Source organism: Coccidioides immitis (assembly GCF_000149335.2).
Source record: "Coccidioides immitis RS genomic scaffold supercont3.1, whole genome shotgun sequence".
Taxonomy (NCBI): domain Eukaryota; kingdom Fungi; phylum Ascomycota; class Eurotiomycetes; order Onygenales; family Onygenaceae; genus Coccidioides; species Coccidioides immitis.
Genome location: NW_004504310.1, coordinates 5,919,960 through 5,934,217, shown reverse-complemented (window position 1 = coordinate 5,934,217; position 14,258 = coordinate 5,919,960). Strand labels below are relative to the sequence as shown.

The window sequence follows — 14,258 nt, the reverse complement described above, 5'->3', positions numbered from 1 at the left end:
AGGCGTGTCGAACGATCCCGTGTAAGGAAGGAAGTTGCCCAAGCGAACATATCACGTGATGTGCCGGATCGCAATGATCCACTTACTTGGGACTGCATCTCGACGTTTAGGTTTTGAGCAGATGTAAACGACCAGCATACCAAGTACGTACATACGAGCGCTCATGCTCTGATTTTAGTTTGCATGGCATCTGCTGACTGAATGATAGCGATCAATTTGTAGCCGGTCAAGCAGCATGAGACCTACAAGAGTGCTGAGTGCGGCAAAGGCCGCAGGGAACGTTGTTCCCGTCACTGAGGTATATACGTAACGAATCGCACACCCAGTTCAGGATCGGTAGGCGATACGAAGAGGCAATGCTAATTTGTCCCTTTTTAGAAATACACCCTTCAATCGTACGGAATCTGGGAGAGGATTCGAAGAATGCTTTCCGTTGATCCAAACCGCTCCACCGGTGTTCCCATCAACGCCCAGTTCCGAAATCCGACCCCCGGAGCCCTCCCACCACAATCATATACGGATCCAGTGACTATCCCCGCCGGCGACATTGCCGATAACCCATACTGGAAGCGAGATGTTAGAAGAAATTATCCACAGCCAAGTGTGTTAAGCCAAGCCGACGTTGTCGGGCTCCTTACAGTGGGAAGCAAAGCCGAGCCGAACGAGCAGGCCCTTCTGTCTGGAGATGCTGGCAAGCAACAATTAGTGCAGATTAAGCAGGAGGGCGAATCGCGCGGCCTCGCGGCATTTTACGCGGAGAAAGGAAACGGGGCACGCGTATTAGGTCCCAATGGGCTACCACCACTCCCCGCCAACCTCAACCGCGCTGCCAAGTATCCGAAGAGCGAAGAGCAATCATATCCCTCCAGGTGAGCACTATAGTCGTTACATGGATGATGCGCTTTTTATATAAAACTAACAGATCTCACAGATACCAATGCCGAACATTCGTATGACCGACTATCGATCAGGCCGACTCTCTTGCTGCTGGAGGGATCTTGATTGTACTGTACAGACTTTCCAACTAAAACACTACTTAGAATCCAGTTCCATTTCTTATTATAAACGGTTCCTCAGGCTGATCCCAGATTTTTCCATTGTCGTTTAGACATGTTTGAGTAAGCCCTATCGGAATTTGAAATGCAGACATCAACTGGCAATGAAGACCACTATGAATTCAGTTATGGCCCAATAGTAGAACCGATCAGAGCCTTGATAGCAACTGCGGATTTTGTGCTATCTTCATGCCATACTAGAAACGGCGCTTCGGCTTGAAGAGCCATCCGAAGAGGAAACCCGTAGACGCTAGTCCATATATGGCTAGATGCCAAGCCGGCTATGGAGATTCGATAATCCGCCCGAAATTTTGAAATCGCAGCGAAGCATTTTGGCCTGACAGCTTCAGCTAAGCCGGTTCAGCACATATCGCAAAGGTGTCGGGCTTGAAGGTGGCAGCTGTTCGCAGCTGCAACAGATTGTCTTCTAGAAACACACGTATATTACGCTGTGGGAGACGAAATTTTGCTCAGTCAAGCGTCGCATATTCCCATCGACCTTGATCGTCGCAGAGTCCATATCCGTACCACCGGACTTCAGATCCTCGTTGAAGACGATTTTCAGTTGAGATTGGCGAAGGTTACGTTGAAATGGCATCGTATTCGTCTTCGTGGCGTCCCACCATTGACGTAGCGGCGGTCGCTCCAATCGCGGAGGTGCTCTCCTCGAAACCTGAAGATTTCCTTGGACCCTCAGCCCTCCTGTTCTCCCAGTCGACGGCTGCCTTGAAACATTATCTCGATTCGCTTGCCTCTAGCACCGCACAACTTCAACAGAAACAGCAACTTATCCAAAATAGACAAAAGCGAAAGAGAACCGAAACCGCTTCCGGCCCTTCGAGCTCGAAAAAGCTCCAGCTTCAAGAGGTACATATAAATGGGTTTAATGTGCAGCAAGTATGGGAACAGGCGCAGCGGGTATTGAAGACTTCGTCGGATGTCACTCGAGAACACGTTGCCATTGTATCGCCGAGCTTGGGATTGGGGGATGATGATGCGAGCAGAAACAGCGCCGCAAGTTCAGAATCTGGGGATGGCCAGCATGATCAGGAAGATGGAAGTGATGCCGACATGGTTAGTGAATTGGATAGCGACGAACAGTCAGAGGATGCATCAGAGCTCCTTGACGGAAAAGACGAAGAGGAGGCGGAGGACGGCCGCGATGATGAAGAACAGCTTGAGAGTGATGGAAGTGATGACTTGGACGAGACTGATGTCTTAAAAATTGGGAAACGATCCCCTAAAAGGAGCGAACCAACTCCATTTGTCTTGGATCGCCATGGCCTGAACGATGGATTTTTCTCGATTGACGAGTTTAACAAGCAGTCTCTGCTCTTTGAAGATCTGGATGCCAAGCGAGCTAGAAATGATACTGCTGGTAGCGATGAGGAGGACGTTGATTGGGAAGCTGATCCGTTCGCAGTTGGCGATGTCAATTCTGACGTGGACGAGGATGAGCTTGAGGAAGGCGATTTTGATAATGAAGATGCTCGGTTATCAGATGAGGATATGGACGGCGGTCTTGAGCTAGACGAAGATGATGCGCGAAATGCGACCTATGACCAGTTTTTTGATCCTCCTGCCTCGGAACGTCCCAAGAAAGGAACCCGGCCTAAGGAACAGTCCAAAAAGCCCGACCTCGATACTGACCTTGACGCAGACGTCGAGCGAGCCATGGCGGACGTCCACCGGGACTTATTTGAAGACGAAGACTCTGAGTTCGATAATGAGGATATGGATTCCAATAAAAAGGGCGACACCAACCTATCGACTCATGAAAAGGCACGGGCTAAAATAACGGATGAAATCCGTCGGCTAGAGGCCGCTAATGTCGCTAACAAAGAATGGACGCTAATTGGCGAGGCGAAAGCGGTGGATCGGCCTCTTAACTCGTTGATTGAGGAGGATTTGGATTTCGAGCGGGTCGGAAAACCGGTTCCAGTCATCACTGCTGAAATAACCGACGATATTGAGTCCCTCATCAAACAAAGGATAGTTGCTAAAGAGTTTGATGATATCATTCGAAGGCCACCACCTGGAGTAGGCGACTATACGGAAGCAAAGAGTAAATTCGTGTTGGATGAAACAAGACCGCAACAGAGTCTGGCCGAACTCTACGAGGCCGACCATTTACAAGCAACCGACAGAAACTACGTCAGTAAGAAAGACGAAAAGTTACAGAAGGAGAGAGACGAGATCACACAGCTCTGGAACAATATCTGCTCCCAGTTGGATACCCTTTCGAATTTACATTTTCGACCCAAGCAGCCAGCTACTAATATCCGCGTGGTGGCCGATGCCGATACTATTGTTATGGAAGACGTTCGGCCCTCTGGCGGAGACGGCTTGAGTACTTCCGGGACTCTCGCGCCCCAAGAAGTGTATGCCCCTGGGGATAAGAGCCGCACCGGAGAAGTTCTGACTAAGGGCGGAGCGGCCATTGCCAAGGATGAGATGTCGAGAGAAGAGAAGCTCCGGCATAGGAGACGTGAAAAGCAAAAGAAGCGGAAGAGAGCCATGAAGGCTCTCGAGAACCCGGATAGTGCAGCGGCAAAGAAGCAGCAGCTTGTTTCAAGCCTTGGAAAGGGTGGCGTCAAAGTAATTGGGAAAGACGGTACCCTGACGGACATGCGCGGGCAAAAGGTGCTTGCTTCAGACAAACCTACTCCGCAACATGCTTTGAAGCTATAAACCAGCCTAGGTATGTTAACTCACACGAGATGAATAGTATTACGTGCTGTCAGATGATATATTATTCTTCCTAGCCGGTTGCGGCTTTCTTTTCAATATATACAAAAATATACTCTGGTGTTTACAGGCCACATGGTTAATACCGTCAGTGACCTCGGTGATTTCAAATACCTTCCTCGCCATTTTTATAAATCGTAAATCCGCCTTACGACGCTTTTTAAAGCAAAAGTAGCACACCGAGTTTTCCCCCATTAATCCATCGAGCGTGGAAACTAGTAAAGGGAACGCCGGTTCGAAGTACACACAGTCCGCTGCGAGTATAACTTCGGGGTGCGATGGTAAAGTCGTGAGTGCGTCTGAATCGCCCCAGTCCAGCAAGGCAGCAACTACAGAACCCGAGAGGTCATTCAAAATGATGTTCTCTTCGATTAACGGCAGCATCGGCTTTTGATCAGTGACGTAGATAGGAGAGTCGATTTTGCAGCCTCGCGCGACAGCAAGGGCAACGAGGCCGCTTCCAGCCCCAAGTTCAACACTAACAGCATGTGTTAGACATATGTTTGCACCAAGCTCGCTTTGGTGGGGTAAAGAACAGACTCACATTCTCTTCCCGAGAAGATCCTCGCTGTGTTTGCGCAGCATATACTTTGATAGTACCATGCCGGCCGGCCAGATGTGGCCGCCACATCCCTCTTTGGGATCCTCTCTTAGCTGTAAAGGAGGATTCAGAAGGCCATCGAATGTAAACTGAAGCGTAGTTGCAAGCTTGATTTCTCTAGCGGGGACGAGAGATTCGCTTATCGCTAGCTCCTCAGTAGGCGAGGAGCTCTGGTTGGGGATGATGCGGTCCTCGTGATCCATTGAACAGGCCCATATGCATTTATTCGATCCGAATTTCGTGAAGAGACGTTGGCGACTGGAGACGTGCAAGCTCGACAAAAGAAGAGCGCAGCAGCGTGTCGTACTGTGCGTGGCGAGGAGAGGGGTGTCTCTCATCCCACCTTCCGCTGGCCAGATAATTTTCTTCCATCTTATCAGATCAGATAAGATAACGACTCACGATCAGCAATCACGTGAGCAACGCTAGTTTCCTAGTTACTTACCTAATCCCTGGCTGCTTGGGATGCTTGCAGCTCCGGGATCAACATCACCACCCTCCCTTTTAGCCCGCTCTTCGATCGCGATGACACCGCGCCGTGGGGCATCTAAACGATTTGGGAAGGGGAGGAGGCGCTCTTTTGAGCTCACATGAGCCAAGCATCTATTCCGTGGGAAATCACAACTGGGCCCGTTCGCGACTATCGAAGCTCCCAACCGCATGCAAATATCATTCTTTTATGACACATATTGACACTGTCAAGTCAACGGCCAATGGCCGTCGTGAGATGGCGGTTACGTACTTGAGTATGGACTTGGCCATCAGACAATTCAGGAGTGTAATACGAAGTACTCTGCACTCGTCGGATAGTAACACCAATCACGGGTGGCTTCTCGTGTCATAATGTTAAACGCTGTCGAGCTCTTTATGATGAAAAGGCCGCAAGTTATCTAACTTTGGATTAGCATGACTTGGCGCATTTTCTTTGCCTTTGTAGCATCATCTCTCACCGGAACACTGGTTTCATGTTGAGAACATAGGATAAAATGACTCAAGACTCTGTTGATCCGAGCTGAGTCTGCTGGGCAATATCAAGATGTCCAGGTGCCCAACAACATTATAAAATGGGATGCATTACCCCAGATTTTGGGGTAATCACAGTGTCAAACTTGCTTCTACGCCGTAAACTAGTTTTCTTGTTAAAGGGCATAGTTTCTTCAGAGCCTCTCCACCATGCAGTTTAAAACCCTCCTCGGTACCTGCATCCTCGGGCTCGCTTCCTTCGCCCTGGCCGCTCCGTCTTCCGGTTCCAATTCCAAGCTTCCAACCGATGTCTATATGGACAAAATTATGCCTGTGCAACTTGCGCGTATCTACGATTTCCGCTCCTACTTTTCCGATCTGACTCCTGAACAAGAAAAATATCTTGACAAGCTCGCCTATAAAATCCGGCATATGAACTTCAAAAACCTCCACGAAATCCAAGCCGAGGGCGAAGAAGTTTTTAAAGAAAAGGGGCCAAAGCCAACGGGTAAACCCAAGAGGGGTGACAATGGCCGGACTAACTCCCCTCGCGACTTCAAAGTGCTTTTCTCACCAATACGAGATATCTTTGTTCACTATCAGTGAGAAGCCGGACTCTGAAAGAAGTTACTTAATCTGTGGGAGCCTTTGCGGAACAGGACATGCTGGTAGTATTAGTGTGACATTTCACAGGGGACGCTGGACAAGGCCTTTGAACGTTATCACACGATACATGGAATGGAAAGCGTAGGATATCTTGGAGATCATTCTCATGACTATATAAGCGATATAATTCTGCATCCGACGAGAACAACACTAGACCTTGCACCGATTGGATATTTGTAACTACATGTATACCGCGTTACACATCCAAATAAAACACACTCTATTTTGTCAGACTTAAGTTTCTTTTCTGTGAATTGAACGAAACAAGAAAATAGATCCTCTGACCTTCGGATTGAGCGCCCTTTACCCCATTCTTAACTCTTGGCCTTGGTCCAAGCATGCTGCACACTTGGGTATTTAGAGAGTGCGTGATTCATCTGACTTGTGTTTGTGCGAAGACTAACAGATAAAAGCTCAAGAAAGATTCCATCCTTGTGTAACTTTAAGACACCGCATATTTCGGGAGGGGAAAGGCGCCATTTCTGGGTGTGTAAATGGATTTTTTAATCAGAGAGATCTCAGGATATGCAGCGACCCCCGATCTGCTAAATTGCTAGTACATATGCCTTCTTTTAAACCCTCTCATATAGAGGTACTACTTTCTTCATTGTACTACCATTTGCGGCCTGAATTGAGGATCTGAAAGGCAACAGATGTTTCACCCGCTTTATATTCTGAGATGCCTGCCATAGTAATACAGGAACCCCGCCCCGCATTGTAAGAATGCTAAGGTACCACCCGTATACTGTCGATACCAGCAAAAATTCTTCATCCATTTCCATTTTGTTCTACTCCGTACATTCAAAACCTTTACCCATATGTCACCAATGGGGTAAATCCATGCAGCATCCCCAACAAGCTTCCTACTCTCATCCATTTGTTAGAACTTGCGAGGGAAGGAAGTGCTTTGCGTAGGAGAGCTGGAATGGGAGAGGTTCATACAGGACCCTTCTGATAAACTATTTCAGGACGCTAAATGATAAGTTAGTCATCGCTGCTTCATGGAATAGACCAATTTAAATGATTACTTCTACTCCGTACCCAGTAAGGGGGACAGGTTGGCTTCTCCGCTTTGCACACCTCAAGACAGTGATTTTCATTAAGTGTTTCTGGGTTGAGAGAGGGATTTGCTTGGCTGACCAGCAGAGAGCTAGCCGTAGCAAAGATTCGGAGTAAGCGCATGTTGGCCCACCAACAGTTCCTCGTCCTGAAGAAGAAAACTACTTGAAGAATTTCTCTCGAGGCTTATGAAGAGATAAGGAGGCGAAATGGACGGGTTCGAAAAACCAAGGGATTGGGATACAGATGAGCCTTTTATAATCTGGTTTTGATGAAAGGCGGAAAGAGAAAAAGCACGCTCCAAGTCGTACCCTCTGTTTCGCTGCACGCAGCCAGAATAGTCTCTCGGTGTAAGTGATCTGTGATATATAAAATCAAGAACATTTGACCTTGGTTTGATATTGCGAACTTGCGAAGCTGTGATTGACCGATCTTGCAACCCGCTCGGCGCTCAGCCAGTCACAGGTCACGATCAAGGTTACGAATTAAATGTCAACGCCCGTCAAAAATGAGCAAGCGATCCTCTGTACGGTGTACGGAGGACGGAGTATCAACTGGATGGTCGGTCGATCGTTTTGACCACAAACCTTCCATCGGCTCAATTTGAAAATGTGAGTCTCCTCTGCAAACACGCCATCCGCATTGCAGTGCCTAGCGATGTACTCCATACTCCGTACTATGTATAACTCGTATTGTTAACGAGGCTGAGTGCCTTTGGTGGATGGTTGTTCAAAGCGTAACTACCATTGGACACTACTAATTACGGAGTACTAAAGGATGCAATCGGGGCATCATTGAAGTCGGACGTTAACTAGTAGAACAGCAGAGCCAAGAGCTTTTGCTGTCATCAAACCCAAAAATCCTGGGTGCAGATGGTCAGGCTCCTGAGGACGATATAGTCGCGAAGGGAATCCAGCATGTTTCTTCGAACATACATACATGATGCATTCGTGGCGTCCATGAAAGGTGATAAAAAAATGCAAAGTTTGAGGATTCTGGTAGCCCTGGGTTCGAAGTTGCTCCTGTGGGTATCGTATTTTTGCTAGTAGATCGGATCTACGAGGCCGCCGGACGAGTCCTGGGGACTACGGTTCCATAGACAACCAGTAACCCTGCCCGTTTTATCATCTGTAATGAGTCGATGGCCTCAGATAGGAAATGCTGCCAAGCAGCCAAGGACAATGAATGGCAGGTGAACTTCATTAACAGTAGGCTATGGTTGCCAGTTGGTCCCGAATATGCCATAAAAGTTCAGGATAGCATTGTCATGAATTTCATTCCCGGTGCATTTATATATGCTGCAGCCACCAGACTATAGACTTCTCAGAGGGCTTTGCGTTCAACCACCCAGTTCTTCACATGAGGATATATCAGATGGATATATCCATTATCCACAGCGGGTAAGGTAACAGCACGAAAAGTTTGAAATTTACTTCTTGGCTGCTTTTTCTTGCCTCTCGCGCATTGCAGCTCGGGCGCTTCTACTTCCGCCCAGCTTAGGGCCACGAGGAACATCACCTTTCGAGGATTTCGTATTCTTTGACCTGGCTCCACGTCTCCGCGACTGGATAGCATCCAAGAAATCACGTCTGAACTGTTCCGCAATGCGATCATCCGCGGCCTGATCATCGCCAAACTCTTGCTCGGGCTCCTCATAGACATCAACTATGAAACCGTTAGTATTTCAGAGAAAGATGTGGAAATAAAGGCTATGCCTTACGTTTGCTCTCCCGTAATACTTCTTCAACAAGTTGATCCCGTCTTATATCTTCACTATTGCGTCGTTTTCTATGGCGCCACGACTTTCCGTCTTTATCTACGCGAGATTTCTTTCCCCCTACATCCTTATCTTCAGTCTGTATAGGCTCGCCACTCGCCAGATTTCTCGTAGCGGCTTTTGTTCGTTCGATATTCCGCAATTTCGAGTCCGGGCCGAGATCTATCTCATGAAGTTTACCCAAAGTAGCTGGCTGGCGCTGAGGTAGCTTGTGGTCTGGGCCTTGGTTGATGATCTCTTCGGGTTCTAACTGGTCGTGTGTGGATTCAACCGCTGGGCTGCGGCGATGACGTTTGGCCATCTCAGACTCTATATAGGTCATCCTTATCTCGTTAATTTCCATCACAAAGCGGCACTTCACAATCACAGGGAGGGCGATACGTACATATGCCTATCTACATCAACCTTTTGTCCCGTAAGACCAACAAACCGGTCTGATATCCCGCCTAAACCACCATCTCCAGCCTCGCTCGCCACTGTCCCTTCTGAGGATGGTCGAGGTGTCTTTTCTGAACCCCATCTCGGCCCCGTCGAGAATTCTATTCCAGCTCTGCGGGATTTCAATCCCTTTCGAGCACGAATGATCTCAGCGATAGGTGCGGCTGCACCATCGTCCTCCAAGGTAGGAGTAGCAGACTGGGTGAGGTCGTTCGTAGCGAGCTCAGGCGCCTGATCTTGAAAATCCGACTGGTGCTCTGCGGGTGGCGTTGTTGCGCGCCTGCGTATGAATTTTCTCCTCTTCGCTGGATTGAAAATCGGCTGTTCAATCTCCATTTTGCACTCCTGTAGACTTTTGATTTGTTGTGATGGAGGACGAAGATGAGGACGCTCCAAGTCAAGCAAGATCTCAAGATTAGATAAGAGACAGCAAGCTGCGCTATTCCTAAAGCGGCGATGGCTCTCCCACGCCCGCCCGCCGCCCGGCTGCTCATCGCGACCGCATTCTTGCTCATAGATACGGCCCCGTACATTTAACAGCTGCAGAAACTTTGAGTGTACAAATTGCTTGCTTTTCTTGCCTCTTGTTGACCTTAGTTCCGTGCATTTACTTCGGTCAGCGCCTTGAGACTCCACCAGACTTTCTTCGTTCCGGCGGCCAATATGAATTCTTCGGTCCCCCCCGCGACGGCGGAATATGGAGGAGGTATGATTGCCCACGCTTTGCCAATGCCCAGGCAAATTTATTAGCGCAGGATTGCTAAGCCGTAGAGTATACAGACGAGGTATCCGCCATTATTCTCGACCCAGGCTATTCCTCCATTCGCGCCGGATTTGCTGGTGAAGACACGCCTAAATCTGTGACCCCGACATACTACGCGAAATATTCTACGGATGGACAAGACAAGCACATATACGGGGATAGCATCTATGTCTCGCCGCGACCGGGCCTGTCTATTCACAATCCGATGGGGAGTGATGGAATTGTGGAAGATTGGGATATGGCGGAGAAATTGTGGGAATATTCATTTTCTTCGCGGCTGACGGGCACGAAACCTGGCAATCCCATGCTCAATGGGTTAAATGACACATCAGAATTGCCAACTGAGATGGAGATTGTGGAGTCACAAGAGAAGCCTTTATCAGATTCGCCATTGCTCATGACTGAATGTGGATGGAATCCCACCAAAGCTCGGGAGAAGACGATTGAAATAGCGATGGAGAATTGGGGCACACCAGCCTTTTATCTTGCTAGGACGGGACCGCTGGCTGCGTAAGTGCTAGGTTGATTTCGTTCACGCATGCTCTCCCGTAAAATACTGACGTCGCTTTCCAGTTTTGCCGCCGGCAAGGCGTCCGCTTTAGTTATTGACGTTGGCGCGTCCACGGTCTCAGTCACTCCAGTACACGACGGACTGATTTTAAAACGTGGCGTCCAACATTCCCATCTTGCCGGGGACTATATCTCCTCCCAAGTTCGCGCACTCTTTAAACAAAACACTCCTCAACCCATCACAATTACACCCCACTACCTCATCTCTTCCAAGACAGCAGTAGATGCTGGCCAGCCGGCGCAAGCAACGTACCGCACAATTCCCGATGATCAGGCTCCCGACGCTTCGTTCCGTCGACTTCTGGAAAACCGGACCATCTCCGAGTTTAAGGAATGTGTGGTCCAAGTCTGGCCAGGCCCTCAGGGTTTATTAAATGTCAACCCCAACGGAGTGTCCAACGAAGATCTAGCGAAAAACAGCCCAGGCCGCCCCTTCGAATTCCCAGACGGCTACAACCAACTCTTCGGCACAGACCGATACCGCGTCGCTGAATCATTATTCGATGCCAAAGCCGCAATTCCAGATCCTGATTCTGAGTTCCCCGCGCCCACTGCTGCACAGACAATACCCGAGCTTGTTCGCAGCGCCCTCAATCAGGTTGACATCGACATACGGCCACATTTGCTCGGTAACGTGGTGATTACGGGCGCGACCAGTCTCCTGTACGGATTCAATGATCGGATAAACTCAGAATTGACGGCCATGTTCCCAAGTCCTCGAGTGCGCTTGTTTGCGCCAGGCAATACGGTGGAGAGGAAGTTTGGCTCGTGGATTGGCGGAAGCATCGTGGCTAGTCTTGGCACCTTCCACCAGATGTGGATTTCGAAGAAAGAGTATGAGGAGCATGGGGCGAATATTGTGGAAAAGAGATGCAAGTGATGTCGGTGATATTTATAATACTCTGGGCTCCCCTCGTTTGACCATTATTGATATGAAACGGTGGGCGAAATAGCTTCTTTTTTGGTTTGCTTCCTTCGGAGGATGGATGATTCAACTATGTAGTTTGGGATGCGATGAAAAATTGCGAACGGCGTATGGATAAAGGTTAACTCCTGCAGACCCCTGCTATACTATGTAAGAGAAATGGGCACGGAAGTCACATCACTTTGGAAGTTTCGTGCTAGGTTCCATAAGTATTATATGCTCTATCGTAATGGGATACAAAGCAACGAGATCACCATGAACCGATATTAATTGCGAACGTCAGAATAGCTCTCCAGCTCTATTTATTCCCGGTCTCCTTCGTATCCAACCTCAACCTCATGCGTGGCCACCGTAGCATAGCCAGTCCCATTAGTGCCCATATCTTTCACTCCCTCTAAAGCTTCAGCAAGCTCCTTGGCATCACGCTTCCCCCGGTCGACGTCAACGAGTAGCATCAACGGCAGCGGAAGTAAGATAAGCAGCGCAAGGAACCCGAAAGCGGGCCTGATCTCCCCGTACCGATCTGTAATAGCACCCACAATGGCCGGACCAAACATGCTGGACCCCTTGTCGGTGATCGCATAGAGAGCGTAAAAGGATGCTTCAAACCCGGGTGGGATCAATTCGCCGAAGAAGCTTCGACAGTATGATGACAGACCGCCAAGCACAAGGCCGTAGATTGCTCCGAGAACATACATTTCCCATGGCTGCTGGAGGCCAATAACCCCAAGCCTCTTGATAAATGGGAGGAAGCCAAGGAGGCCGTAGAGGGGGATAACTTCGAAAAGACAGATGCATGCTACGATGGTACGCGACGGCCGAAGGTTAAAATGGTGTGAGATATAACTCCAAGAGAACGCACCGAGAACGCCTGATATCATGGCGATGACGTTTATGAGACCAAGGGCAGCAATGTTCATGCCAAGTTGTGTTTTTGCGAAAAGCACGGCCGTACCACTTACCGTAGCGATGCCATCGGATAGCAAAAACCAAGCCGCTAAAAACAGGAGCACATCTTTAAGTTGACGAGCTCGTACGATCGTTCGGCCAAGAGACACCCATGCAAACACGATATAACTAACCCACGCCCACCTGCCTTTCCCATATGCCGAATCTGGAACCGGAGGACCGGGCCTAGGACGGAGCCATAGAGCAGCGGGAATCGTGAAAACCAACCACCATAAGCCGATGATAAAGAGTACAAGGCGGAGAGAGAAAGTAGTTGAATGGGTCGCAACGACGAGAAGGATGCACCCAATTTGAACCAAAACCGCAGCAATATAACCGATCCCAATACCATTCGAGGATAGTTTCGTAGATAGTCGCAACTCGGCTGATACAAGTGCCGAGTCATTCGAGCTGACATCCAGGCGTTCAGGTTCGTCCACCGGAGAAATTGTGTTGCTCCCGCTGGGGTTCTGAGTGTAATACGTTTGTTCATCTGAAGCAGCGGCATAGCGAGTTGCCTGTATTGACGGATCATTGCGTACAAGGACGGGCAGAAACGAATTTAAAAGCACGAACGAAGCACCAAAGCCTGTGTTGGCAATGATCGCGAGAACTGCTGCCAGGAGATAAAAACGAGGAAGGAGAAATAGAAATAATATCATAGACAAGGCACCCATGAGAGCAAAAGCTAAGAGAAATTTCTTCCGGTATACACCGTGATCCGCCGCGGCTGACATGGAAATAATGAGTACGGACTGAATGAGAACACTTATTGAAAACGTATACATGGCGAAGCTGGCGGTGTTGATTTCGATACCCAAAACGTAGATTACGCACTGGGGAGGACCAACACGAGGAGAAGCAGTGGCGTCTGCCGCGGCATAGGCCGTCGGGGCAGTTGGCCAGCTTGCACTGCATGGAGTCTTCTTATCTGAAAGTAGAACACCTTGATCTCTCGTCATCTGTTCGAGGGTGATGGGGAGGAAGGAGCCTAAGTAGAGAAGATGGATCAGCGACGAAGGCATTTAAGAGACATAGGACGCAACGGTAAGCACCCAAGGTGAGATATTAACAGAGGCATACCCATGGCGCACACGGCGAACACCTCGGCAGCCCAGCCATAACTATACCACCCAGCCAGCTCCTTCTTGCTAGTGGGCCTAGTATCTTCCCCGGGATACTTATTGAGAATCGGGTGACGGAGGAGGGCCTCATTCTCATCAAGATTTCTCCATGTGGATGGAGGAGAACTCGTCATTTGTGTGGAATAAGCGCGAGATCGCGCAGAGCATGTCGCAATGGTCCCGTCGACCCAGCTCGATGAAGGTTCGTCGTTGTCCCCAAGCCCAGCAGCCCTGCCTGTTACATCATTGTCACGTGCTCGCAGTATTACCTAAATAACCTTGAGGAGTGATTAGTCAGCGGGTCGAGTGTTGTTAAACCGGCGTAGCGTTAGAGGAAATGGGGCGGACACATCAGCTTGATGCGAACATCCTTGCTTACAGGCAAAACGCAATGCTGTCAAAAGATCACAGTTTTGTTTTGCAGGCATTTCAAAAATGTAGATTTCATACAACATGTTTGGTTTCTGTTGGCTGATAGGCCACCCGCTCGCAGGACGTCCTTTCATGCTCACAAACACCCTGTACCTGCATCACTCCCGATTCTGGTTGCTGCAGACGAGACATCGAACCTGAGAAAATGGCAAGCGTCCCCTCAACATTTCAGGGCCGGGTCAGGCCGTC

At 49.1% G+C, this 14,258-nt stretch overlaps 8 protein-coding genes across 8 annotated transcripts; 4 read left to right on the top strand and 4 right to left on the bottom strand.

Moving 5' to 3' along the window:
- The first annotated feature begins 123 nt into the window (after nucleotides 1-123).
- Nucleotides 124-1,175, top strand: CIMG_00967 (NADH-ubiquinone oxidoreductase 21.3 kDa subunit). Its single transcript, XM_001247195.2, has 4 exons — nucleotides 124-143; nucleotides 209-298; nucleotides 379-869; nucleotides 932-1,175. The coding sequence occupies exons 2-4, from the start codon at nucleotides 236-238 to the stop codon at nucleotides 954-956; spliced, it is 579 nt and encodes a 192-aa protein (XP_001247196.1). The 5' UTR covers nucleotides 124-143; nucleotides 209-235; the 3' UTR covers nucleotides 957-1,175.
- Nucleotides 1,176-1,424: 249 nt separating this feature from the next.
- On the top strand, nucleotides 1,425-3,911 carry CIMG_00968 (U3 small nucleolar RNA-associated protein MPP10). Its single transcript, XM_001247196.2, has one exon. The coding sequence runs from the start codon at nucleotides 1,647-1,649 to the stop codon at nucleotides 3,744-3,746; it is 2,100 nt and encodes a 699-aa protein (XP_001247197.1). The 5' UTR covers nucleotides 1,425-1,646; the 3' UTR covers nucleotides 3,747-3,911.
- Nucleotides 3,758-5,066, bottom strand: CIMG_00969 (uncharacterized protein; the record flags this gene model as incomplete). Its single annotated transcript, XM_001247197.2, has 3 exons — nucleotides 3,758-4,281; nucleotides 4,348-4,753; nucleotides 4,850-5,066. 3 exons carry the CDS (start codon nucleotides 5,064-5,066, stop codon nucleotides 3,786-3,788), a joined length of 1,119 nt encoding a protein of 372 aa, XP_001247198.2. The 3' UTR covers nucleotides 3,758-3,785.
- Nucleotides 5,067-5,577: 511 nt separating this feature from the next.
- CIMG_00970 (uncharacterized protein) lies at nucleotides 5,578-5,973 on the top strand (the record flags this gene model as incomplete). Its single annotated transcript, XM_001247198.2, has 1 exon — nucleotides 5,578-5,973. One exon carries the CDS (start codon nucleotides 5,578-5,580, stop codon nucleotides 5,971-5,973), a length of 396 nt encoding a protein of 131 aa, XP_001247199.2.
- Nucleotides 5,974-6,605: 632 nt separating this feature from the next.
- On the bottom strand, nucleotides 6,606-7,215 carry CIMG_12814 (uncharacterized protein; the record flags this gene model as incomplete). The annotated part of the gene is made up of 3 exons (XM_004445796.1): nucleotides 6,606-6,821; nucleotides 6,976-7,005; nucleotides 7,075-7,215. 3 exons carry the CDS (start codon nucleotides 7,213-7,215, stop codon nucleotides 6,606-6,608), a joined length of 387 nt encoding a protein of 128 aa, XP_004445853.1.
- A 605-nt stretch (nucleotides 7,216-7,820) lies between these two features.
- Nucleotides 7,821-9,643, bottom strand: CIMG_00971 (uncharacterized protein; the record flags this gene model as incomplete). The annotated part of the gene is made up of 3 exons (XM_001247199.2): nucleotides 7,821-8,757; nucleotides 8,813-9,192; nucleotides 9,255-9,643. 3 exons carry the CDS (start codon nucleotides 9,641-9,643, stop codon nucleotides 8,522-8,524), a joined length of 1,005 nt encoding a protein of 334 aa, XP_001247200.1. The 3' UTR covers nucleotides 7,821-8,521.
- Nucleotides 9,644-9,818: 175 nt separating this feature from the next.
- CIMG_00972 (cytoskeletal actin) lies at nucleotides 9,819-13,122 on the top strand. The gene is made up of 3 exons (XM_001247200.2): nucleotides 9,819-10,013; nucleotides 10,088-10,580; nucleotides 10,644-13,122. Exons 1-3 carry the CDS (start codon nucleotides 9,971-9,973, stop codon nucleotides 11,518-11,520), a joined length of 1,413 nt encoding a protein of 470 aa, XP_001247201.1. The 5' UTR covers nucleotides 9,819-9,970; the 3' UTR covers nucleotides 11,521-13,122.
- Nucleotides 10,859-13,820, bottom strand: CIMG_00973 (autophagy protein Atg22). Its single transcript, XM_001247201.2, has 2 exons — nucleotides 13,597-13,820; nucleotides 10,859-13,504 (listed from the first exon to the last, which is right to left on the bottom strand). Exons 1-2 carry the CDS (start codon nucleotides 13,769-13,771, stop codon nucleotides 11,868-11,870), a joined length of 1,812 nt encoding a protein of 603 aa, XP_001247202.2. The 5' UTR covers nucleotides 13,772-13,820; the 3' UTR covers nucleotides 10,859-11,867.
- Between the last annotated feature and the right edge of the window lie 438 nt (nucleotides 13,821-14,258).